Consider the following 26,646-nt stretch of genomic DNA (forward strand, 5'->3'; position numbering starts at 1 on the left):
GGAAGAAAGAGATTGAAGAAAAGGAAGGAAGAAAAAAACAGAACTCTTGAATCTCTGCATTACTGAATATTGTTTTCATAACTGTTCAAGCCAAAAGCAATATTTTCTAAATTCCACTGCTTCTGTTTCTGTGCTTATTTAATAAGTTAGACTACAGAAGTTCTATTCCTTCTTCCTACTTTTTTTCCTAACAGACCTCATTTTTCACCTTCTTGGCCCTTGTCCATTCCATTAAGATCAATCATACACAGGCAGAGAGAGCAGACAGATTCCAGCTCTGCATTTTGCAAGTTAAGCAAATTCTGCCTATCTGCAGCATTCCAGCCAAGCAGCAAGGAACCTAAACCTTAAACCTAAAATCCATACACTTCCACACTTTATGTACCACAAAAAGAAGTGATAAATAATCCAGTCCTGATCCAGAAAATGTCTAGCCCAGCCATTCTATGTGCACACCTGCATTGAGAGATGGGCTATCAACAAAATAACACAATGATTTGTGTACTTATCACTTGTCAGTCTTTCAGCAGCCCACAGAGAATTTGATTTGCCCTGACAATCTAACTCAGCAAAGAACTTGCTAAGATATCTGCAAAAAATTCCCTCCCACCCTCCAAGAGGCTCTGGAATATGCAGGAGACTGCACTTCACCCCTGTCTTTTCAGACTTCCATTTACCAGAGGGAGCAAGGAAGGAACCTATTGTTATCAAATGGTGGCATTTCATCTCTTCAACCTTATTTCTGCACAGTTCCTCAAATACAGCATCACTCCCAAATTCCTCACAATTCCCAGAAGATATTAAATGCCCCACTTAGACTCTAATCCCCACTATATTTTTGCTCCATCTCTTTCCTCTGAAGGATAACTGCTAACATCATAAATAATGATGTGAATGTGACAATAACCTATTTGGTCAATTTTTGGCATTTACAGAAAGCCCATATTTTGCTCTTTGTTCTGAGAAATAATCAGGTATGTGCATACAATGAAGAACAGGAAAATAAAACTCAATTATTTTAAACAACTTGTATTTTCTCCAAAATTTTGAGATAACAGTGTTCTGACTACAACTCCCTGCAAGTACAAGCCCAGCTAATAATTTTTTGCTGAATTATTTTATGACTACATTTGCAGCACAGATTAAAGCAGCAGGAGGTGCTGCACAGCTCCCTAACTTGCACAGGGACAGGCCTAGGGAGCCAGGAGTCCAGAACAGCTTAGGAGTTCTGCTGAGCTCCTCTTCCCAAAATATTTCTATTGTCACACTCTGCACTCTCCAGACAATAATTCCAAATCCTTTCCACTGGATTTTCTCACATGTAATCTCAGATTTGCAGTTTCCTGGATTTGGAATGTTTGGCTAAGTGATGAATGCTTTAACCAAATTTCTCTGAATTTTAATTTGGTTTTTAGCTTTTTTTGTACTTGAAGGAAAGCTTCTCACTCTCTCATGGGTCCCAGTACAATTGTTTGTGAGCCTCACTGTAATTAGGGTGTGGGTGCATGGGATGGGTATGTTAAAAACACCTGGAAACAAAGCAGAAATAAGCTATTCCAGTGTGCATCTGTTTAATCAATATTGATTTCCCACAAACAGCTCTAGTGGCCCAGCTAACAAGTTGGCACACTGGCACAGGAACAAGCCAACACTATTTAACCTTTCTGTAACAATTCTAGTCCCTATCAAAGCTCAGTGGTAAAGAAGCAAATTTTTTCTTCTCTAAAATGTGCAGCCTATTTAAAAAAAAATGAAATCTTTCACTGTCCTACTGCACTTTGGATGTAAGAGCTCTTCTTCCCCAAACTGTCACATCTCCTATTTATTCTTACCTGGTCCTTGGTTTTCTCTTCTCTTTCACGAATGTAGCCAGCAACAATTCTTTCTGTTTCCTCACACAACCTTGGATATGTTGCCAACTGAAACAGAAAATTAATAGAAACTTACACCTGCAGAGAGGCTTCAGTGGAATACAACCAGGGGAGCCTCCAGCTTTCCTCTTTGGAAGAAAGCAAATATTATAAATGCTTGGGACTCAAAGTTAAGCACACTGCAAACAAAGCAAGCCTTACTTGCTGTTGTTCAGGGACTGCAGAGACCTAAACCCTTGGATTGCTGCTGTTCCTTTCCTCTAGGGAATACTGAGGAAAATACACTTTGGACATGTGAAACACAGTCTATCTGGGGTGAGGTTTCTCTCTCTTCTACTGGGCCTAATTCCAGAGTGGTGCTCTAAATGATTTCCAAACTTCTTGTTTTTAAAGTCTCCACCTTGCGGCAACATCTTTACATAACAATACTGAAAAAAGCAAGATACAGTAATAAATTTGGCAAATACCACTGGGAAGAGCATCTGCACAGTTAATTTAGGTGACAAGTCTTGCAGACTTTGACAAAAGTGAAAAAAACCTGGAAACTCTGCTGAAAACATACCAGAGAATCTGCTTCTCTATGTTTTTTGTCTTTCGGGTTTTAAGAAATATTTCCTTTGAAATAAAAAATTGGGGTTTTTTTCAGAAAAAATGCAAGAGGATATTTCTCAACAAGCTCATCATAGCTGTGCTCACATCCCAGAATCACTCCTGTGCTTGCTATTATGGCGTACCCTGCACTGGGATGGTGGGACAAGCAGATGACAGGTGAGAGTGCAAAAGCAGCCAGACAGCTAAGAAGTGAAAACACAGTTTTAAGGAGGAAACTGAGGGCACCTCTTGATTCAAAAACACCTCTCACCATAAGAATAAAAACAAAGGAATCAAAAACATGAGCTTTTCCATGATTACATTATTCTGAGCACTTTGCAGAAGTTGTAATTAATTACCTGAGGAAGTCCTACTCTGTCCAATGAGTCACTGAATCAGAAATCTCTTATAGCACCATAAAATACAAAACAGCCTTTATATTATGTACTATTCCATTGCATTTTACTTACATTACCAGATCTATGTGCAAGTTACCTTTTTAGTGCACTTCTTGACAGTGTTGATTAACTCTTGCATCACCAGATCCACACTTTTTAAGCAAGGTCCTTTCAGCTTAACGATCTGTTTTTTAACAATGGCTTCAAATGCCATATCTGGAGTGAACAAACCTGTTCTGTGGACATAAAAGAATATGTAAAACAGTAATAAAAACATCAGGCAAGGAAGATTTTTTTTTTTTACTAAATTGCTCAAATCTTCACTTTCAGAGCTGAGTAATAATCCCTACACAAACAGGCTTCCACAGAGCTAAATTTGCTTCTTTCTCAAAGGAAGTATCATTCTGAATAAGAATATACTCAGAATATAAGACTATAAGTAGAAACATGCTTGAAAGATGAAACTCCTTCAAGAAGACTGCAAGAACACTAAGGACTATTGCTATAGTGCAGTAAAGCCTCAGCAGAAGTGCCATCAAACCTTAGGATGAGTGGCAGCTGCAAGCACTCCATGCACAGCAAATCCATCAGAATCCTATGGCTGCACTTTCCACTCACACCAGAAAATGAGGTTTTGTTTCTCAAGAGTCCAACATGGAGAATTTCCAGTTGGTCACTGCAGAGTAAATGAATCTATAAACAGCTACTCCAGAGAATCAGCCCTAAACAAATGGGCCTTGCTTATCTTTCAAACACTCTTTTCCAAGGTCTACCTTGCCAGATAAATTATATAAAAAACAAAACTATAAAAGCACATCCAAAATTATCATTTCACTATGATAAATCAAGACCTCTCCAGCAATCAAGCAAGGAAAGTTCAAATCCTGCACCACAGCCTACCAGGGTCAACCATCTGACAATTTACCCATCAAGTAACACAATAAACATTTCCCAAAACTGAGAACAACAAAGCTTGTAAGCAATGCTTTGGGAAGATATTCCATCTGTACCATGAGACCAGGCAAAAAAACATGGGAGCACTTGCCTGATGCCATGTATGTTCTTGATGGCATAACTTATCTCTCTCCTCAGCTCCTTCTCATTGAATTCCATCTAGAGGAACAGCAGCACACAAGAGCACATCAGGGGAAGGTTTCAACAAAACAGAAAATATCCCCTCTCCCTCTACAACCATAACATAAACAAGTTTAGCTGTTAAAATAGTAATTTCTAATTACACCAAACAATGCATAAGTATTTTAAAATGTTTTAGAACTAAGGCAACAGGCAGCAGTAAATATTGTTGAAAATCACATACTCTTCCATTCCAGATATATCAACAGCTGGAATGATTTTGAAGAGTTGACAGAATAAGCCAGAAACAGGATTTGGAAGACTCCACTTTTTTTTTTAAAGCTGGTTTCTCAAAGTGGTGTAACTTCTGTGATTATGATCTGTTTATCCTTCCCTTCCCATTCTACAGTTTTCAACTAAATTTAAGAGAGGAGTTGTCCCAGTTATGAAGTTATAAAGCTTTTCTTCAAGTTTTTTGGAAGGCAGCTGGCTGAAAGAGAAGTCAGTGTTGTCACAAATGAAAGGGTCATTACCTAGGTCAAACCATCATAGAATGATTTAGGTTGGAAGGGACCTAAAGGGCTATTTTCCATTACTCTCATTTTAATAGATACCAGCTTGTTGTTCAAGTCAAATTGACCAACTGTAACTGCTTGCCTGCCCCATTTAACCAAAGAAAGATGCCATCTGTGATAAAACAATAGGAGAGCACAGAAAATACTATGAAATAGGATTATAATTATATTCTCTTTCTTGTATTTTAGAATTCTTAGCATGTCTCAGTGTCCAATCCTAGAAATTAAGTCAAATGTCTCAATTATAACTTCATGTAATTTCTTCCACAGTTAAAAGCATATTCTTTCAATCAGCTCTTTGCTTGGCTATACTACTATCAGTATGAACATAAGGAAACATAAATAAAATCAAGCACATCAGCAAGATGGAAAAATACCTTCACAAGTTCAAAGGGAAAACGTTCATGGAAAATACGATTGATTTTGGCACCTCCTGAAAGCTCCAGTGTATCAACTTGATCTCCTGATCCTTCAATTCTTTTTTCAAAGTCCACTGAAAACTGCTGTACCATCCTAAATGGCAAAGGAGGGGAGGAAAGGAAAAAAGAACAAACAAAACCTGGAACAATTTAAGCATATTAACTACCAACTCTTATTTCAGTACTGCCTATTCAAACCTATTTAGCAATTGTCAAAAGTATCTGTACAAGTGATTGAGCCAAGTTGCCAATCCACAGAATCCCTATCAACCCACATCCCCCTGCATCCCTTGTCTAATAGCATGATGTGAATCCACTGCTGCAAAATTCAGAAGAGATGGGGAAGGAACTTCTTTTCCTCACGCCAAAAGGCAAGCCCAAGAACCAGTACTAACATGGTGATGTGTAAGTACCACAAGCTCCAGCTTACTTGGCTCTGCTTTGACTTCTGCAGCAGCAGCATTCAGAGAAACCCACAGGAGAGTTCTCCCAGTCATGGAAAAGTCAAAGGTGATGTCCCTCTGTTTTTGCCTCTGGAGTAAAGTCTCAAGGAACTGTCTACTCTTTTGGACACAGTTGTTACAAAAATAAGGAGTAAATCAGAGTCTTGATCTGGCTCAAGAAAGCCTCTCTAGTTCAGCTGATTACTTTTCCCTCTGAATTCCAAAGTTTTAGTAAGAGAATGAATCCAGCCCCAAACATACACATAGCACAATCCACTGTTCTTACCATCTATCCCAGAGAAATTAAAATGCTGAAAAGCACAGAAATCAGTCAAAGCAGGAATGTGACAACAGGCATATAAGACAGAAGAGCTAAGTACATTTTACACTTCTTCCTTCACATGCTTCCTCTCTAATAGGTAAATTTTATTTGCATATAAACACAGAGGGCTACAACTGAAGAAAAAAAAAAAAAAAAAAGGCAGAGCCAAAATGGCAGCTCTTCCAGGTGAAAAGATAGGCAGTACTAAGTATGCAGCACCCTGGAAACAGGCCAAGGAAGGAAGGAAGCAGATGCAGCAAAGCAGCAGCTGCTAACTGGTGCTCAGTCCACAACATCAGCATTGTCCTTTCTCCCTGGTGCTAAATCCACAATCAAGACAGGGCTGGGATTCCACCTGCACTTGATTCCAAGTCAGATGAACAAAGATCTCTGTTCCATGGCTGATATCAAAGTCTCATCAGACAGACTTATTTTGTGGATGAGACCCAAACCAGACAGTGACTTAAGCAGTGAAAAATCAGTTCAGAACTGGTGATGATAATCCCCAAGAATTTGCCTTGCTGTTTTCTGAAAGCACAACAAACTTTTACTGACAACTCCTGCAGCAAAGATCTCTGGGTCTTCGGTGCACAAAATATGAAGGACGACCATCTTTGATTAATTTTGATCTTGCCATCTCTAGGTTCTTTTGGACAGCCAAGTTTTTACACTAGAAAAAGAAGCATTCTTTATTCTTCTTCCAGCCTCCTCATCTTACAAACTTCCAATACAATGTCTCTCCCCTGCCTGAGGTCATCTTTTTGGCAGACAGAAGAATATGTCTACACAATCAGAAGCAGTTTTTTACCTTTGATCATCTCTGTTGCCCATCTTCATGCTTTTTCCTTGTTCTGTTTTCTCCCTTTTCTAGGATTACTAAAATTAATTTAGGGAAAATTCTGTTGAAATTGTAGAAGAAATAAAGTGTTCTGGAGCATCAAACACAGAAATCTTTGGAGCTTGTGTAAAGAATCTTTAACATTATCCTAATGTTTAAATTTAAACCAATCAGACAGAAGGGGCAAAAAGGCAAAACAGACCCATTTGAAGTGGAAAAGCAGACAAAAGACACTCACTGCAACAGGGCTTTTGTTTTTCTGGTGGGATCTTCTGGTCTGAAGTTTTTGTACACCTCTACTTCATGTTCTATAGAAAGCAGCTGGCTCTGGAGTTTGCTTCTGAAGGCTGGCAGGGTATCCCGGATATGATTGGTAAGTTGCTAAAAAGCAAATAAAAATCTTTTTATACTGTCAAAAAGATGAAAGCAGGAGCACAATCATTTCCTTCTGACTGCCAACCATGTCAGCCATGACCTGTGCCAGTTTACCAGTGCTGTTCCTTTTGATCTCTGATGTAATGGAGACTTTTAAAGAACAATTCAATATTCCTGGTGCACACAAAATTCCTCCATCCTCTAACTCACTAAGCCCTGTTACTACACACCTGTTTACTTACACCTGAAGAAGTTACACATATTACATGGGTAATTTAAAATTACCTCTCATCTCTCTGTGCTGATGCCACACTCCCATTTTGCTGCTTTTCTTAAGGGTGTTTCACAATTCCCTGCATATTTATTCAGCACAACAACTGCTACAGCCACAAGGAAAAGTGGGAAAGAAAGATAGTCTGAGCACTCACAGCATGTTTTTACACACACATATATATGTTTTAATATGTTAGGACAGTACTGTCTATGACTTACCTGTGCCATAATTTTCTCAGGTATTGTACACATTCCTCAATTAAAAGCAAACCAGACTTCTTCCATATGCCCCAAACCCCCTCCCAACCCCAGCCAGACAAGTTATACATTTAAACTGTCATACACCAAAAGATATAAACTCAAGTTTGAACTTGCTGAGCAGACTGACAAGCACAAAATCAAAAGCTGGAGTTTCCCTGGAGCACCACCTTGTGGATACAAAGAAACTGAAATATTACCTGAAACACAAAAGTTCCCCAATATCTTGAGGACAGAACTTATGTAGATCTCCCATATATAACATTCTACACACAGTAAAAGCAACAGAAGATCAACAGTTCCTACTGAAGTAGGTAAATTTTGAAAACAGCTCTCAAAAAAGTTAATAGCATAGAAAGAGTCAGGACACACAAGACACTTGAAAGGTATGTGCAGCTTGTGTTTCAGTCTCAAAACTGAGACATATGAATTAAACTTTCAAGATGTAAAACAAGGCAAAAATTCTAAACACAGAAAGAAATTCATGGTACAAGGAATTTCTTGCATCAAGATGAAGATTTTGGCTCTGAAGCACAAATAAATGGCATTTGTAGTCTTTTTGAGCAAGCTCAGAGCATTTCATAGCCTGGTTTTGCAGTTACAGCTGCAAAGTCACTGCAGTAAAAAATTAATCAGAGCAGCCATTTAGTTTTCTACTTTAACCAGGAACATTCCAGCTGTTTCCAGCTGCTGTCCAAAATGGACAAAGCCAGGCTGACCTGGGCTTTGCCTGTTCCAGAGGAAATGCTGCAATTTGACAGTGAGCTGCAAAAAACAGTATCAAGTTTGACTTGCAGGAATACCAAAAATACTGGGCAACTGACAAGTTAAATGTAACAATCGAAGAATAGGATGGTATACCTCCAGGGAGGGAAGCAAATCTTGGTTTTGATGTTCATATTCAGTATTCTAAAGAACAGGGAAGTGCAGAACTGCCAGCAAAAGTCAGAAACTACAACTCACAGCAAGCTTTTGTATCTACATGCAATATACAGCTTTGTTTTTACCTTGTGCAAATTAAAAACACTGAAAGCAGGAAAGGATGAGTGAGGTTGAGAGACCAATTTCATTTTAATACAGTTTTTATATTGGCCCTATCATTACAAAGCTGAAACAAAGGTTTCAGGTCTTACCTGGTTTAGAACTTTCTGGAGATAGGGTGTTCCCATCCGATCTGCCATGTGCCTGTAGGATGGGTGGGAAAGAAAGAATTTCCTTTCTGCTAGAAGAGCTGCTTTTATGTCCTTCTTCCCATCAATGTCCTTCTGGCTTCTGTTTACAACACCAATATAACCTAAAACAAGACAAAACCAATGGGTAAATCAATGCAGCTATTGCCTGAACCAGTGAATTCATCTTAAATAGAACCAGGCTGTCTCAGCTCAAACAAAACTTTCCAATTCAGGTATTTCATATCATGTCTACAAGTAAAATAGTAACCTTAACACTGCCTAAATTGTTCATTCTGTTTACCTATAGCAGATAGATTTCCTTTAGATCACCAATTCAAACAGAGAATATCTGAAATTCTGGTGAAGCCTAAAGAAACCACTTCAAAAATAAATAAACAAACAAAAATCCAAAATAAAATTGAAATACGCACAGGGGTCTATGCAGATAAATGATATGACATTAACAAAATACAAAAAAAAATTCTTCTCATTTGCTGGACCAACTTTTTCCATGGGAGGACACAGTACATTATCAATAAATTATAACCATAATCAAAATTCTTGATATTATTAACAGAATGAGCAAATGTGGCAGTAGCTGCCAGAACATGGAAAATTTCTGACAAGGATCAAAACTGGTTTCCAGTGAGATTACCAAGCTCTGGTGCTTGCTTCTTTCATATACAAAGAAAAAAAGCTTTTTTTTTTTGTTACAAGGAACCTGGCAGAGAAGAAAAATATTGGCTAATGAGATGTGCTGGTATTACACTGCCTATTCCAGAGGAAGCAAGGATTTTCCAGGTCCAGAAAGGACATTTTTAGCACAGCCACCTTTATGTTTGCTGAATAGATAACTGCAAAAGCAAGGAACACATCAAGTCCAGCATAACCTTTGATTTGTCTCCAGGACTCCCAAACACCATCCTTATCCAAAGCACTTTCTGGACTGCAAAGAGTAAAGGCAAGTGAACATTCTCACCTCTACGAAGAGGGAGGAGTTTGTTTTCTAGAACTTCTCTTGCATCTGTTCCTTCATCCATCAGATCCAATTTTGTAATCACACCAATGGTTCTAAGGCCTGACCAGAGTGGAAGCAGGAGGAAAAAGTTATTGAAAAATTATTTAGAGTCATAAGAACAATTACACCTTACAATTATGTTACAACATATCTGTGCCCTTCTCAAAGCTATCACACAAAACCAGCTCCAACTCAAGTTATGATATGTCTGGAAAAGCAGGGAACATAACTGCAAGTGCTGAAATGTGTTCCTCAAAACTCCTTAACAAGGCTCAGCATCCCTACAATATGCCTGTACAAAATTTATGCTGTCAGTATCCAGAAATCCCATCAGCACCATCCCCTATTTTGCCCAGTACTACACAAATTCATAGATAAGCGTCGCAGACATCTTTTCATGAAAATCCTTTCCTTAGGATTTTTCCTCCTGAGAAGCTGGGAGGCCTCAGGAACAAAATGTAAACAATGGTTATCTGCTGCTGTGGAATGCAACAGGTGCATCTGTGATTGGCCCATGTTGGTTGTCTGTAATTAATGGCCAATCACAGTCAGCTGGCTCAGACAGAGAGTCTGGGACAGCTACCTTTGTTATCATTCATTCTGATTCTATTCTATTCTTAGCTAGCCTTCTGAGATGAAACCTTTTCTTCTATTCTTTTAGTATAGTTTTAATGTAACATATATCATAAAACAATAAATCAAGCCTTCTGAAACATGGAGTCAGATCTCTGTCTCTTCCCTCATCCTCAGACCCCTGTGAATACAGTCACAGATAGGCACTGCTCCACTAGCTTGTAAGTGATAATGACAACATTTTAAAACTCATTTACAGCAACATTACCCAAACAATACCGAGCTAACAAACAGTTACATTGTGATGCTGAAGATTGTGTGAGAATGTAAACAGACATCTATATTACATATTATAAATTATAGAATTTCCTACAAGAATTGGTCTGTTGTTTTCTATTCTGTCGTTACACTTGAGAACAAAAAGTGATGACACTCAATCCTGCTTACCCTGAGGGTCCACCTCCTTTGCCAGCTTCAGGGCATCTGAGTTGGCCAGGTCAGTGTTAGCTGGAGTCACAGCCAGGATCAGGCAGTTCTCTCTGGAGATGAACTGCATTATCATGTCTCTGATCTGCTGCTCAATGTCTGGAGGCTGATCCCCCACTGGCACTTTAGTGATTCCCGGCAAATCAATAAGGGTCAGGCTTAAGACTACATGGACAAGATGGATCATAAACTGGTTAGAACACCACACATGGCAAAGGGGATAACACAGCCATGGCTGCACACAAGTTTTGGTCACATAAAACCCCACAGAACTACCTGCACAGGCAGATTAATAGGTCAACAGTTGTCAACAGTTCAAACAAAATGTTTGACAATCTGCAAAGACTTGTTCCCCCATTGGTCTTACATATTTGGATTTATTAGCACTATTTAATATTAATATTTAAAATACTGCAACTGGTATAAATTGATACTTATATCAAATATCCTTGAGGGCTCTAAGACAAATTAACATGGTTTTCTGAGCTTAGTCCAACAACAGGAGCACAGGCAACAGATCACTCTCATTGCATCCTCCAAATAAACCAAAACAATTGTTTGGATTATTTATTAAAATAGTGTCTCTGACCATGTTTTCAATCATGTCTCTAATTAAGAAATTCCCAAAAAACAATCAATAGTTAGCCTAACTTACATAGCAAAACTGTTATTAAGGGGCTTGGGGATATATTGCTGGTTTGGGAGGTTTTTTTGTTGTTTTTTTTTTTTTAATCTGTAACATCTTCAGAAAAGTCAGAAAGATTAAAATATTATTCTATTAAGAAAACCTGGTTTGCTTTGGTATGATTTCCCTAGTAAGGGCCACAGTGCCAACAAAGGGCATGCTGGCTTGGGGTAAGCAGGCATCCTTTAGCTAAATGACAAAAATGCAATTCCTAGGAAGGAAATACCAGAAGTGTAGTTGGAGTCTGGTTAATGTAGACAACCATGGCTGAACTAAAAGATTGATCCTAATAAAGCAAAGCAAGAGCAATAGGTAGGAAATTTTCACTTTCTCCTGGAGTCAGCATGTTCAACAAACAAGCTTTGAGGCAGGGGATTTAGTTAAGCTTCTCTGCAGTTAGAAAAATCATGCTTCATTCAAACATACTACTTTTGTCCTATATCAAAGACAATTTCAATGGAAAACATTTTCTCTAGATTGTCTTCATTAAGCTGGGCAGATGGCAGCCAGAGGAACCCACTTTGATATATACAGGGGGTCTTCACCAGAAAGCAACTTCAAACACTGTTACTGTCTGAATATAATTTTAGTGACAGCAAGCAGTAACTTTTCAGTAAGGCAGGGATACACAGAGACTTTCTAGATCAGGGAATTCCTCTGGAGAGTGCCAAAAAGAAGTTTTATTACAAGCCCCATTACTGGCCTTTACTAACTCTGCCTCAAACCTTTTCCAGCCCAGATCAGGCAATAAGAGCAGATACAAAAGGTGATGAGCTACATAGTATGTTTATATGACATAAATGTAAAATAGAATGATTTTACCTACCATGTGGAGAATATATTCTTAAATTAATAGGAACTGAAGAAATGCCTTTGTTCATTCCTGTTACTCTATCTGTTTCAACTTCAATTTCCTGACGAACTTCATCAAAATCAGTAAATTTCTTCCCTTTGCAGTGTAGAAATTCAGCATACTCTGTCAAGAATACCAACAACAACTCTGTATTTCACAGGCTCATTGACTTGCATACCCACTTCCAAGCCCCCAGTGTTCTTCAGATGTGTGGGCACAAAAGTTGGTCAATCATGGCTATCAGAAAAGCATTATTATGACTGCACAGATGAAAACCAGCCCTCAACAAAAACGGCTCAGTTAAAAGTCAAGTTGACTGGATATGATTTATTGCTCCTATCTTCAGCACATCATCTTCTGGAACAATTGAATCTTTCAATTAGCTGCCATTTACAGTAATAGAATAGGGAACAAATTAAGAATGAGATTGAGTTTTCATCTGATCTCATTTGCCTGTAATACATCCTAAATGGAAAAGTAATTCAAATTCTGTAACAGGAAAGATTTTTAGCATTTGCTTCAAAAACTTTAATTCCATTTTACATACAAATTTAGTAAAGGAATTCTGTAAATTTTTACAAGTTCAAAATGAAAATAAGATCACTTAAAAACACTATAATGTTTTTAACACAGCTTCTAATTTCCTAAAAGTGTCCTGTAGTCTAAATATGAATCATGCTTACAAGTTGGCAAAAATGTCCATAGAAATAGATGTGATTTTGCTGAAGTGGGAAAACACAAATAATTCCCAAGCCTTTAATCTCAAACAAGCTGCTGTTTTACCTTAGAAGAGCATTGAAGAGGAATCAGAAAATTTGTTAAACCCAAACTTGACACTTAGTCCCTGTTTTGACTTTTGAATCCAAATACTGATACTAATCATTGCAACCTTTTTGGTTGCCTGCATAACCAAAAGCACATCGCAGGATTTTAAAACTGGAGTTTCTTCCTTTAAAGCAGAACACAAAGGTTTATCTACACAGCGAGGCTGCCATCAGAAATGATGACAAAAACAGCAATTCCAGACACCAGCTCAAGTCCTGCCCCCAGCAGGTCAGAGCTGTAGGACTGGGGAAAGGCTGAAAAGATTTGCGCACATTCCAGTTCATTTCACCCTGCAATGGAGGCCTGCTCCCAAAGCTCCCTTCAGAAGTTTCTTCCCCAGAAAATGTTCCTTGGTAACAAGCCCAGATACCCAGTGCAAAGAGCTTGCTTTAACCCAAAGAACAGCAGCTGAGAACACCAAATGTGAGAATATGCATTAAAAGAGGACCTTATGTGTCAGTACTGAAGCTGGCTCCCTAGAAGTCACTTTGTTATTATTAATGACAGAGCTGTTAAAAAAATAACAATAGTCAAAACTACAATAAATAGTTAAAGCAAACTGACAGAAAAAAAGGACAGAGTGCAGGGGAAAACATCAAATACCCACCTGTCTGTCCTAAAATATCATAATCCCTCCAGATTCAGTGTGTGAGCAACAGGGAAACTCACCCTTGTTCAGACAAAAATACATTATTTCTTTTAAAAACAAGAGAGTACCTAAAAATAAGCACCTTATTTTATATCCTTTTTTCAGCTCCAGCAGCAAAATGATAATGAATGGTAGTTTTGTTTCATTATCCACCATTTATTAAAGAAACAAAGCAGGGAATATTCAAATATTTCAAAAATAAAAATAACATGATGCACAAAAGAAAATCTCAGTTGAGAATTTACATTTGTAAAATTTGTCATCTCAAGGCTGGCAAATAGATACCTAATGAAAAAAAAGAGCTGGCAAGTGGTTCATATTTTATCCCACCTCTTCATGCACAGCTCCTGGCATAAAACATACATATTCTTCTTAGTTATTTTTTTCTCCCAGTGGATCATCATGATTTTCTCAGGAGATTATTTCTAAATCCAGTAATTAATACTTGGTGCCCAGCTGTGATCAGTTGACTCAGTAGCCAAGGAAGGTTGTTCTCTTTTTCCCACTCTACATTCATTAATAAATTCACTATCTGACAAGGCTTCAAAGCAATCCACATAAAAATGTTTGCTCCTTTTTAGCTGGGTTCATGTTCATCAAATCTCCTTGCTCCTGGTGCCATCTGTGGTGCCAGCAGGGCTGAAGGAATGAACTCCAGGGTGGTTCCTAACCTGGAATAAGAATTCCAAGGGACAAGCAGAGCTTTGTTCTGCTCCTTTCAGCCCTCAGCCTGCCCTTGGCAGTGATGCCTTCAGCCAGGCTGCAGAAGCACATGCTTTAATGCAATCTTCACTTTCCAGCTTTCATGCTCAGGAGAACACTGGGAAAATGTTTTATTTATGGTCTTGTGGGAATGGACATAAAGCTAGGCAAGAAAAAGTGATCCTGACTGACATCTAGTTTCAGACATGGATTTTTGGTATAAAACTGAAGTTACATTAAGAGAAAAAACAATTAGATACAAAATTAAAACAGTCCTTGCATGTAAAATAAGTCTTTTTTTTTTTTCCCCAGACTCATTAAAAGCACCTTGGATAACATAAAATTAAAAGGCTACCAGAGCATAGTTCCTTCAGTGCATCCACAAGTGATTAATTATCTCTTCAGTTATGATTAAATTAGACAAATCATCCAAACTAGTGGTATGGTATCACATCTTTAAAATGTGATTTCATCTTTTAAAATCCTTTTTCTTCTCAGTTATATCTCTGTCAGCCTTTATGATTTAATCTAGCACAATAATATATTGTTATGAGCACTAAACAGCCATTACTATTCTCAAACTATTTAAATTCTATAAACACTTGAGATAGTTCATAAATTTGTCTCTAAGCTAAAGAGAGCAAATGACAAGGATCAGCCCTTAGGAGTACATCAGGGATGTTTTGGAAAACATCCTTGATCCACATCAGGCTGAGCCCAAGAGCTTACAAAGCCCAAAGATTTTACTCTGTACAGAATAATCTGTTACTTGAGGTCAGGAATTCACCAGGATCAGAGCCCTGGATTCAGAGCTGCTCCCAAACTGATTTCAAGCAGAGCTGCTCCAAGTTGGTGGCAGTATCCAGTGCAGAGTACTCAAAAGGGATTGAAAGTGTTCCAAAAAGTGGTTCATTAAATTGTAGGCCTGTAGCAAACATTTTAAATGTAGGCAGCACAGGAGGAGTATCTGCTATTACTGCCCCTTGGGGAGGTATCACTCAAGCAACAACACTTTTTACCTTCAATAAAGCATCTCCCAAAGCCTCAGAACTCTTTCCCAAAGAGTGATTTCAAGAGGGTGTTTTAAAAACCTGCAAATAAACATCAGCAGCCAAAGTACTTCACCTTTTCTTTGATGATGGACAGCTTTTCCTGAACAAAGTAAATGCAGTTCAGTGAATCTAGACCATGGCAAATCTTACTCAATGGTGCTTCCTTGAAAAGAGAGGAAGTATCAAAAGCCCTTGTCCTATCCAACCTACAATCCCTCTTCTGCTTTGCCATGTCTGGAGCTTTTGTAACAAGCTGAAGATGAAATACTCAAAACTGAGTTATTCCACAACTAACCTTCAAGCAGAAAGGCTCTAAGAAACAGAAGCACCCTGGCATTTCCTGAAGCTAAAACAAAAAATCCTGGCAATGCAGAGAACGACAAGAATATCATAGCAGAAGATATTAAACATGGAAAACAGGGCAGATCTGATAAAGTAACTACCAAAGATAGCAGGTCACACTCTTAGGAGCAGTGAAATAGTTCATTAGAAGGGCAGACACCTGTACCAGAGGAGGAAAAGCATTCTTTTGGATGCAATAATCTTCCACAACCTTGGAAGGTTTTGTTTGTAGAAGGAATTTCCCTCTATTCTTTCAACCATTTTTGGTGTCTATGATGATGTTTTCTGTAGATCCAAGCCCTCACACAGCCCTCCTCCAGGCATTTTTTCCTAATTTTACAGAGGCAGAACTCTCACCAGAGCTCTCTCCTTCCCAGGACTGAGGAAAAGCAGAATGTTGTAGGACTGCATTTCTGTGGGGTATCTTGTACAAAGTTTACTTCTGTATTTCACAACAGCCTGACATCAGTGAGTTTTGCTCTGTCAAAGATTCACTGTGAGCACCAGGTCCTTTTCTGAAACCCAACCTTTTTCTCAAATACCAGCCTTTCAGTACAGAAAAAAATCACATCCCAGATGAATTGCTTCTTACTTTGGGGATATTTCTCTTCTTTTGCAAGCAATTTGAATTCCAGTTCTGCCCACCAGTATCTTTCATATTTCTTGCTTGTATTTGCCAAACACCAACTTAATAAACACACTCCATTCTGTCATCCTTCCAGTAATACAAAATACTGAACATGACCTGAAGGGGTGTCCCACTCTGAACAGCTGTGCATCCATCTCACAGGAGTCCTTGCTAGACCATGTTTTCCAAGATATTTTCAAAAAAAGGAAGATAATTTAAAAACCTTTACTGCAGCCAAGGTAAGATACCACCTCACCTCCATTTACAAACCTGCTAGCTTGTAATAAAAAACATTTATTGCAGTGATATGACAAGGTTCTTTCCCTTGATGAGTTTGTGTTGGCTGCTGTTCATCTCAAATACCTTTCAGATTGTTCATTAATAGCTACTCACAGATTTCTTTCTCTTAAGGGTGATCTTTGATTCTTCTGTCACTTTGCTTTATCATCTTTATAAAGATAAGCATACATAGATCCATTTTTCAATATTAATGAGGGGATTCCATCTTTCCTAATGTAACTGAGCATCAATCTGGGATCAAGGAAACAAAGTTCCATGCAAATCCACATGCAAAACCAAGTATTTGTGGGTGCCAATAATTTGTCCCAACATGAGCTGAAGCTCAAATCCCATTTTGATGCTCCTGATAGAAAAGTGGCTGACCTCAGCAGTCACTGGATGAGCTCAGATCTCCCCTACAGACACCAACAACTGGGAGATTTGCAGGTGCAAAGGAACATCTGCAGTCTCTCTGACCTTACACAAGCCTAAATTCAGGTTTCAGAGCAGCAGCACTGTCTCTCTTCCAGGATGTCACTATTGTTTGGGGGATGAGCCTTTCCTTAGCTCAAAAAGGGGTCACCCATCATTACCATCTTTTCCTCCTGCTGGTGGCACTTTTTAGCTTTTGGGGTACACAGCTCAGTAATTTTACTGATCTCTCCAGCATCCCTGTTCATCATCTGAATGAGAGTGGGATCCAGGAATGCAGCCACTGTCTGCCTGTCCTCCCTGTAAAGTGTCTGTTCCTTTCCTGCTACTTGTACTGTGGCATTTCCCAGTCTTTGGGAGAAGACCTCCAAATGCCTGCCATCTGATGAAGTTTCTAGGATCACTTGTGTTAGCTGAAATAACCAGTCTAAATTCTTTTTATATTTCTTTTTCTGTTCAAGGACTGGTTTTGCCACCAGATGGCAACAGAAGATGGTTATGTGTGAGGAGTAGTCTTTCAATACACGAAATTTGGATTAAAGCTCTACAACCTCAACAGAAAAGAGCATCTGCAAGACTTCAGAAAAAATCAGAATGTCTTTTGAAATGTATGATTTAATTTCCACTTGGTATTCTAATTAACAGAACTCAAATGTGGGTATTGTAAATATGACTCATTTCTCTAACAAACGTCCACCTCAGCAAAGAATTTCAAAATCTGTTAATCTGCTGAAGCAAGAAGAAAATCTGAAATTGCTCCAAAACCAGTTATCAAAATAAGGAAAATAACTCTCCTAGAGCCAGGATATTTCAGATGTAAATAAATACCAGGATTTATACAGCAGGCAATGGGTTTTTAACAAAGAGAAGACCTACTACAAAGGTTTCACATATTTTTTGTTGGCATTGCTGTTCAAAAACACAAAGGTTTCACATATTTTTTGTTGGCATTGCTGTTCAAAAACAGTGTACTACCTAATTCCACAGAATCTAGTCATTATCTCACCTGCAGAGGCAGAAGAAAGCACAGCAAGAAGAACAGATTGCCTAAGGTTACACAGAATGTGTGGCAGCAGAAAGAAAAAAATAAACCACAAACAAAACCCACAACAAACAAAAAACCAACAAAAACACCAACTCATCTCTCAAGATCTCAGAAATTTCAAGTCATTACCTTCTAAAGCTTACTCAGCAGCATTACTTAAAATATCTTTAACTCCAACAAAAACTATTTAATCTTACTGCTGTGTTAGGTAAAAACCCACCAAGCTAAGAACTATACTCAAAGGTGAAACAAAAACTTAGAATGTTGAAGAAATAAATTTTAATGTAAAAATGAAGGAACACCAACTCAAAGGAAGAAAAACCCACCAGCTCAGAAGCACACTTGAAATTCTCATCCCAGGTCATGTGTGCACCAACACTTGCATCTTAAAGACAATTTCTCACATTATCAAACTCAGAGAAAAATACTCAAAACTATTAAAGACTGACTTGTTACTTACAAATTTGCATGAATGTGGAGTGCAAATGCCATAAAGCCATTTAGGAATTGTACTGGTACCACCAAAACATGGCAGTGAACTTTTAAAATGGGTCAACAAAATTTAAAAAAAAAAAAAATATATATATATTCCACATCTCTCATGAGCTGCATTTCTAACTATGGAATTGTTCAATGTTACCCCTGCAGGGGTACCAGCTCTTTACCCAGATCTCTCAGATGCTGGAGGATCCCTGGGAACCCCTCCCAGCCAATTCCTGCTGCCCCCTTCCATGCCATGCCTGACCCAATGATGGATGGGCAAAGTTTTCTCTGACTTTGATTTCATCTCTCAGTGCAGTGGCTCAAATGAAGCTTTAACCTCCTTTGTCAATCAAATTCACATTCCAAAATTAATATCAACCACTTCCAAAATGTTGCTGAAGTATCTTGTAGTCATCTGTGCATGCCTGCATAGAAAGTGCCCCCTCTCTCCCAAGGAATACTCCAAAATTAAAAACAGTTACTTTTAAACCTCAAGAAAAATCCTAGGATTAAAAATTAGTTTTGTTTACTACAGTAACAAAAAGCTGATCCAGCCCTCTAATTATTCTGTAACATTTTGGATAATTATGGGCTCCACAGAAATCAGCCCAGCATCTGCTTCCTGTAAAAGAACACTGTGCTTCTCTAAGCAGTTTTCTTTATTTTCTTTTCTTAAAATTAGTTCACAAAGATAAAGGTGACTTAAAAGATAAAGTTACTTGGAATTTCACCATCAAAAACAACAACAGTGGAACAAAGTTTAAAGAAAGCAACAAAATAATTAAAGCTTGCATTTTAAAGGTCTTGGCATTTAATCCCTAACAAGAACTTCACAGCATTTCCCAAAGGGAGAAATAAACCTTGACATCCAGGAAACATAAAATTAGGCTGAAACTCAGCTCTCCTGAATTTTATAAAAAGGTCAACACAGAGCAGTCAGGGTAAGTTTAGGATGGGTGTCAATGAATAAATATTTAACCACCTGAGGTCAGATATAAGACAGGTCCCTTCAGTTCAGTCTTTTTGAAAGGATTCAAAAAGCTCAAAGCTTTTGTTTCTTCTGCTCTTGCATGGTGCTGGAAAAGTCAGAGGAAGACTCTCCACAGCTAAGCCTCATTCAGGCATTTCTGCATCATCTGTCAGAGGCCAAAAGCCAGAGCTGCAGAAATGGCAAGAGTTCATTCCTCCAACATATTAACATATATATATAAATGTTATATATACATAAATATAGATTTATATACAAATGTTAATAAATACCATATATAAAGCACTATAAGTGTATGACACACTTGACAATTGCAAAGTTTCTAAGCTGAGCATGCAGAAATCCTGAATTCCACTGTTTTTCCTTTCTCTTCCACAGTGTAAACACCATGGAAAATTTTACAGAGGCACCAAAATGATGATGGCATTTTAAAAGCAATAATTCAAAAAACACCCTGAAGCCCAAGGAGACTGGAGTCTACCTCCCTGTTGAACACTGTCAAGAGCTTCAGGAAAGAAACACACACAAAAACTTCATTACATCTCACACACAGGGACAGACTAAACTTTTAAAGGCAGCTATAATTTTGGTTTTTTCTCCAGTTTCATCATGGTACATAATTCAAAGACCACTTGTTGGTTTCAGTGCTGGTTTGGATGTTATTTTGTTTCTTTTTTTACTGTTTGAGCAGAAGTAAATAGCAAACTAGTAAATTTTGTTGCTTACATTGGTTTAGAAGTAACAACACCAAAAACTGGAATGATGGTGAACCATAACTGCTTTTAGCTATGCCAGGGAACTGAGCTACACCCCAGCAGATCAAGTGCCCTGTGGAAGAGTACAGAGTGGTGAATTCTCATGAAAGATCTCAGTATGTCCCATAGCTTAGTGGTACAACCAAAAATATTCCTATTTTGACCAGACAAATACACAGAACCCTTGTTTTACCCCAATCCACCTTCTGCTCTACTTAGTGCAGTGAGCCCAACCAAAAAAGACAAGTTCTGAAAACAGTCTGAGTGGAATCAAATCTGTGGGCCCTGGAGCAAGAGCTAAAGGTAGAAGTGCAGCAATTTTGGTGTGTTAACTAATACAACTGCAAAGCTCACCAAGAAATGAATAAATCAAAGCTAATTTCCAAAGCATATTGCATGTAATGATGTGGTCCAATTCACCACATGCTCCAGGATTTAGACATTATCACTTTCCCACAATGGGAAATGGGATGAGTTGGTCCTGAACATACAATTTTGGAGCAGCAGCCCTTTGTTCCAGACAGTCTGGTGGCATCTCCCTTCACATTGCCCATGTCTTCTTAGAGAAGTTTTTCTCCTGCTGAAGTACATCAGCCCTTTGTCCAGGCATTGACCCAAAAAGAGGAAGAGATTACCTGTTTTGGCAGTGATGAGCTGCAGGACCAATGGCCGTCTTGTCACAATTCCAGAACCTCGTGGAAGAAAATCCCTAGAAACATTAAAAAATAGTTACTAGCCAGAAGTAATGTGCAGTTACATAAGATGTTGGACTCATTTGGAACCTCCTCTGCATGGAAATGGAAAGGTGGTGTGAATAGATTTATTGCAAATACTCCTATAAAGTGGGGCTGTTAATTTTGGTTGAAGATAATAGTCAGTCATTACATAGGAGACAAATGTGTATTAAAGCTGAATTTACCCAAATGATTTTGGCATCACTGCACATTTAATCCGAAGAGGATCTGGATACAGGAATACACAGACACACACCAGAGCTCTGGACAAACCAAACTGGCAGCACTCTGCACTACTCCTTCACACACTCAACTTCTGCCAGTTCAAATCTCCAAATAACTTTTCCACCAACACACCTGCCCAGAAGTTTCTCAGTGAAAGCAGAACACCAAAAGTCCTGTGGAACAGAGGGGAGTGTTCTTGGACCAGAAAGGAAGCAAGAAAACAAACCCAGCAGCTCTGCCATATCATTATGCATCCCCATGGACCTTTCCATGCTTCTAAAGACAGGGAGACTCCTTATGCAAGTGGAAAGAAAGAACCCCAAAGCAAAATAACTCATTTTTCTCAGTGTCTTCTCCAGCTGCCAGATCTATTAAACATTTTAAAACTATGAGATGAGGTTCAGAGAGAGGCTTTGAAAAGTGTTCCCTTCAAATAGCATCTTCAGAGGAACAAAATCCAGGGGTAAACAGAGTTTCACAATCAGTGTAAGCTCATCAAAATCCCCTCATTTTTCCTGCCTCACAAGGGATGCTGTATCACTTTCCTGCCTGCCCTAGCAGCACTGCTAGCTCACCTCTCTGGCTCAGGAGAAAAGCAGTGCAGTGAAGGTTTAGGGCAGGGATTTTCAGTCCAAGGGCAGAGCTGATGTGGGTGACTGCTGTTATACACCTGGGTGCCTGTACAGAGGTGAGGACTGTGCAGGGTCTTTGGGAGGGAAGGGGAGAGGGACAAGAGCCAAAGGAACAAAGCACAGCCCTGGCAGCCCTTTAGACACAGCTGCTCACACAGGTCTGCCCCAGCCTCTTGGGCAATCGCCTCCTGCCTGGAACAGCCACTGAGGATCTTCACACTCACCTTGCACTGCTTAATGGAAGCCTGACTTTCACAGCTCCTTAAAGGCTGCACTCAAACCTGTGTGGTTGTAACAGGCCTTGAGGGTACATCTATGAGAAACAAACCACACAAACACCCAGGATATTATTTGTGCAAAGCAGAGGGTGCCAGGTCTGAGCAGTCCCAGGCAAGGACAGGCTCAGGAACACAGAAGTGAACCTCTTTCCACAAGCATCAACAAGGTGACAAAGCTTCAGCAGAGAAGAAACACAGCAACTCTACTTGTGATAGGAGTACTGAAGGTTTCCTTCCTAACATCTAGACATAAAAAAAATATAAAAATAACATAGCAAGCAGTTCTGAGGCTCTGAGGAATAAGGCCAGCTGTCCTGTGCCCCACACCACTTTAGAACTCCCCGGCATTTTGAATGAAACTGTTAATTTGTAGCTAAATTGTGTTTCCCCTTCCCAGTACCTGTTAATGAGTGCTTTCTGTGGGATTACTCTGCAAACCAAAGCACACCATAAAAGGGAGGCTGTTCAAACACAAACTCACTCATTAACTTCCCTACCCAAACTCAGACCTGCAGGCAGAAGAACAATTAATTAGGCATTCAAGTAATCTCTAAAGCAAAAATACTGCAAAAACATCAGGTGTACTGATTTCAATCTGCTGTGATGCTTTATGACACTTGAGACAGCAACAGCAGAGAGGAATTAGTTTAAAGAGATGCCAAAAGCCTTCAGATAAGTCTCTGTCATAATTTCAGTATCTGGTAATGGAGAGAAAGCTGCCCCTCAATGAACACCTACTGCTGTTTTCTCATGGGGAAACAGAAAATAGTAATGGGAACATGGTCATACTTCTGTGTGCACTGAAATGAATGCAGCCAGGAGGTACCAAATTAAGATTAAGATTACAGTTTCATACACTGGTGTTCAAGCATTTAATATCTTTCATATATATATTTTTTCTTTTTTTACCCCATCAGGAAGCTAAAATGAATTGCCACTCAGGACAAAGTGGTCACCTAAACCACTGTCCTCTACAGCACCACAAGACAAGAAAATCCTTTGGGGAGTCAAAGGCTGAAAAGATTTATTGATTTTGTGCTTCAGAGTAAGCACATTCAGCAGTAAAGAATACTGCATTAATGCAGCTCCCTGTGTACACAATGCTCACCTTTCCCCAACAGCAAAATCATAAAGAAAGGTTAAGACAACAATTCTCCTTCAGAACATGCTCTTAATATGCCCAAAAGTGATGGCATTCTTCACCCTTGTCCAATGAGCTGAACTGTTTTCTGTTCAAGCAAACATCAGCAGAGAGAAGTTCCTGCTTGGTGAGAGGAAGAGCTGTGTTGATCACATAACCAACACAACAGGACATAAAACTTCTGCTACAAATGCACATTTTAAAAGGGAAGAAGTCAAAGAATGAGGGTAATGGGCTTCACAGGGAGAGCTCAGGAGAAAATTCTCCCCCACCATTTAACCACTGAATGGGTGTTTTACCTCTATGAAAGAGACACTGACGTCAATCTGCCCACAGGGATAGGGAATTTTTTTTTTAACATTTGAAATTTCAGCACCTGTGTACAGGTTCTGTACAACTCTGTACAGCTCTCTCCAGGTTCTGTACATTCTCTGTACAGCTCAAATCAGATGTTACAAATAAATACATAAATTCTACTTACAGGAAAAAAACCCAATTTTTTAAACACACATAGAAATGTGAGTCAAATCTGAAACACAGCTTGCATATTTTAGGAAAAACAACCTAGTACCACGCAGCAGGGAATCAGGTTAAATGCTGCACAACTCCTGCAGAAATGCCTACTTTGACATCCACAGGACAGGAGGCAGCTCTCTAAAGGGTTTGTAAGTGGTGCTGAAGGAAACAGCTCTGGATCAGAAATGGTCCCACAACTTATACAAGTAACAGCAGCAGGAAATGCAGCAGGAACGAACAGAGCCAAGTCTCAAAGGTTCCTTCTGACCAAAAGGACAATGCCTCTCCAGGCCCTGATGGCACACCCCAACATTCTTCTAAGATTTGAGACAGCTGCTATCACACCTTTTGGATAGCATGTACACATCTGTTATTGAAAGCTGGGATAAAAAATTCCCATCAGAGTTGAGGCAGCTGCAGAGAAATCCATCTAGGAAAATATTCATGCCTGAGAATTGGTGCTCAAAGGCACCAACAAGGGGAGAAAAGGCTGTTTTCTGTGGAGGGGCAGTGAGCCTGGGAGCAGCTCTGTGCACAGCTGCAGGGCCACTCAGCAATGAGGGGTGCAGGAAAGAAGAAACACACTGGGAATGAAAGCCCTGCTCCTTTAAGAGACATTCATCCTGCATGAAGATTCCAGCTACCTTTCCATCCTCACTCTCAGCATTGTCACACAAAGCACTGAGCTGACAGCAGCTGTAGCAGCCCAGCAGTGACAGCACAGCCCATCAGCAAGGCCTGGCCAGGCCTGAACTTATCAAATGCAGAGAGGAGGCAAACAGCCAGATCTGCCAGGAACTTGTCAATCTTAGAATGCACTCAGCTGTTAGAATATTGCGAAATATTTTCAAGAGCAGGGCTAAAAAATTTTTTTTAGCCCTAGAAAATTACTCATGTCTTCATATTTATTAATTTAATTTTATTTATTCTTTATTTAATTTAATATTATATATTACTGCATAACATAAGCTGTGTTGTCTTCTTTAGCACTGCTCATTTCCAGTATCAGAGATCTGGACAAGTGTATCTACTAAATTTGGTGTCTATTGTTTGTTTAATGCATAAAGGAACATACAGTAGCTTGAACTTGGCTTGCCAAAAGCCAGGTCTCAAACTTATGCCACAGGATGGTGAAACAAGTTGGTCACAGCAACACTTCAGCAGTTTATAACAACAAGCCAGTTTGGGCTTTAAGGTGAAAAAGTAATTTAAATATTCGTTCATTGAAGAGCCTCATGGAAGAGATGGAAATTTCAGGAAGGGCAGAAACTGTAGGGAAATGCTGAAGAGCAAACTAGACAGGGGCTCCTCAGAAAGGTGGTCTCAGCATAATGCAGGACTGCAGCTTCCACAGGAAAACACATAAACAAATAAACATAACTTCTTCCAGGGGATTTCCATGGAGAGTCTCCATTTAGATCTTCAGCACACTAACAGTATTTATTATGTTTAAAAAAACAAAAAGAAAATATGAAATGAAACAGAAGAATCCCCAGTTTGAGTGAAAAGTGATGATGCATCACTGTTTAAAACTTATTGTAGTTTCAAAAGAATAACTTACATTTGCTCTTCTTTGCCAGTATAGGGCTGAGAAATGTTCAGTGCTTAGATCAGTTACATGGTCAGTATCACACAGGATAAACTAATTTACATCAATACCAACATAATTAATTCATACAAAACATAGGGGGAATCCAGGAAATCAAATAACCAAGATAAAAGTCAATGATTACACAGTAACTGCATTAATTAAAGAGTTATGAACAATTCTAATTGATAGTGATGAATTGTTTAGAAAATCACAATTGCCTCCAAAGAAAAAGGCTCCACATTTCTCACCAAGCACAGAAAGGTGCCAGGCTCAGGACAAAAACCAGAGTTTCTCACAAGAAGCAGAGATGACCCATCTCTTTCAGACAACACCAGCAATGGCACAAGAGCTCTCCCACTTACACAAAGTCCATCCCAAGGCCCCAAACCACCCCCAATGCAGAAAGGCCCTGATCCAGCAGCAGCTAATAAAACAACAGTGCATTGGTAGCACTCCCCACAGGCTTTTATGCCCAAGTTTTGCCAAGGAATGCAACACAGCTTTAATTGCAATAGGAAGCAATTGTGTCCAAAGTCAAAAGTTTTCCTGGGCCTTTTTCCAGCAGTGTTTATTGTTTTACACAACTCCAGCCTGGCACACCAGGAGCACTTGTGGCCCACATTAGCAGCTGAATGACCGTGCCTTGTGCAAGAGACCACACAGTTTCACAGCAACACTGACACATGTCCATACAGCATCTCCAAGTGCTGTGCAAAACACACAGAGGTACTCAAAAAGCTTTTATTTTGCTTCCATTTCTCATAGTTAGCCTCAGAGCAAAGTGCTGAAAAGCTCCACAAACAGGAAAAACCATGGTCCAGTGTAAGCCTGAGGATGGGAGGCATGAAACATTTCTAACTTCTTTCATCAGGTTTTTAAAAACCCCATAAACCCCACCCAGGTAACTTGCAACAGGAGAAGTCTTAATGGTAAAAATTTACATCTGCAGATGTGCTCACTCTATCTCACCTGCTCCTGTGCTCACCAACCCCACCAGGATCCAGCAGCAGATCCTTCACTCACTTTCCATTCATTACAGAGCAAGGTATGTCCAAGAGATGGGAAGTGTACTTTGCATTTACACAGAGGCTTTCTTAGGAATTAAGTCCATGAGATTTGTCATCA

The 26,646-nt window shown here is 39.2% G+C and overlaps 1 protein-coding gene across 1 annotated transcript in view; it reads right to left on the reverse strand.

The window, feature by feature from the left end:
- The window catches only part of DNM3 (dynamin 3), a 171,053-nt gene that overhangs the window by 133,685 nt on the left and 10,722 nt on the right, over positions 1-26,646 (reverse strand). The window contains exons 2-11 of the mRNA XM_058808196.1: positions 21,040-21,113; positions 12,198-12,347; positions 10,648-10,851; positions 9,589-9,687; positions 8,571-8,731; positions 6,770-6,912; positions 4,887-5,022; positions 3,906-3,973; positions 2,958-3,096; positions 1,833-1,919 (exon numbers count right to left, since the gene is read on the reverse strand). Coding sequence (XP_058664179.1) covers positions 1,833-1,919; positions 2,958-3,096; positions 3,906-3,973; positions 4,887-5,022; positions 6,770-6,912; positions 8,571-8,731; positions 9,589-9,687; positions 10,648-10,851; positions 12,198-12,347; positions 21,040-21,113 — 1,261 coding nt within the window. The remainder of the gene's footprint in view (positions 1-1,832; positions 1,920-2,957; positions 3,097-3,905; positions 3,974-4,886; positions 5,023-6,769; positions 6,913-8,570; positions 8,732-9,588; positions 9,688-10,647; positions 10,852-12,197; positions 12,348-21,039; positions 21,114-26,646) is intronic.

This window comes from Ammospiza caudacuta, chromosome 7 (assembly GCF_027887145.1).
Source record: "Ammospiza caudacuta isolate bAmmCau1 chromosome 7, bAmmCau1.pri, whole genome shotgun sequence".
NCBI classification, from domain to species: Eukaryota; Metazoa; Chordata; class Aves; order Passeriformes; family Passerellidae; genus Ammospiza; species Ammospiza caudacuta.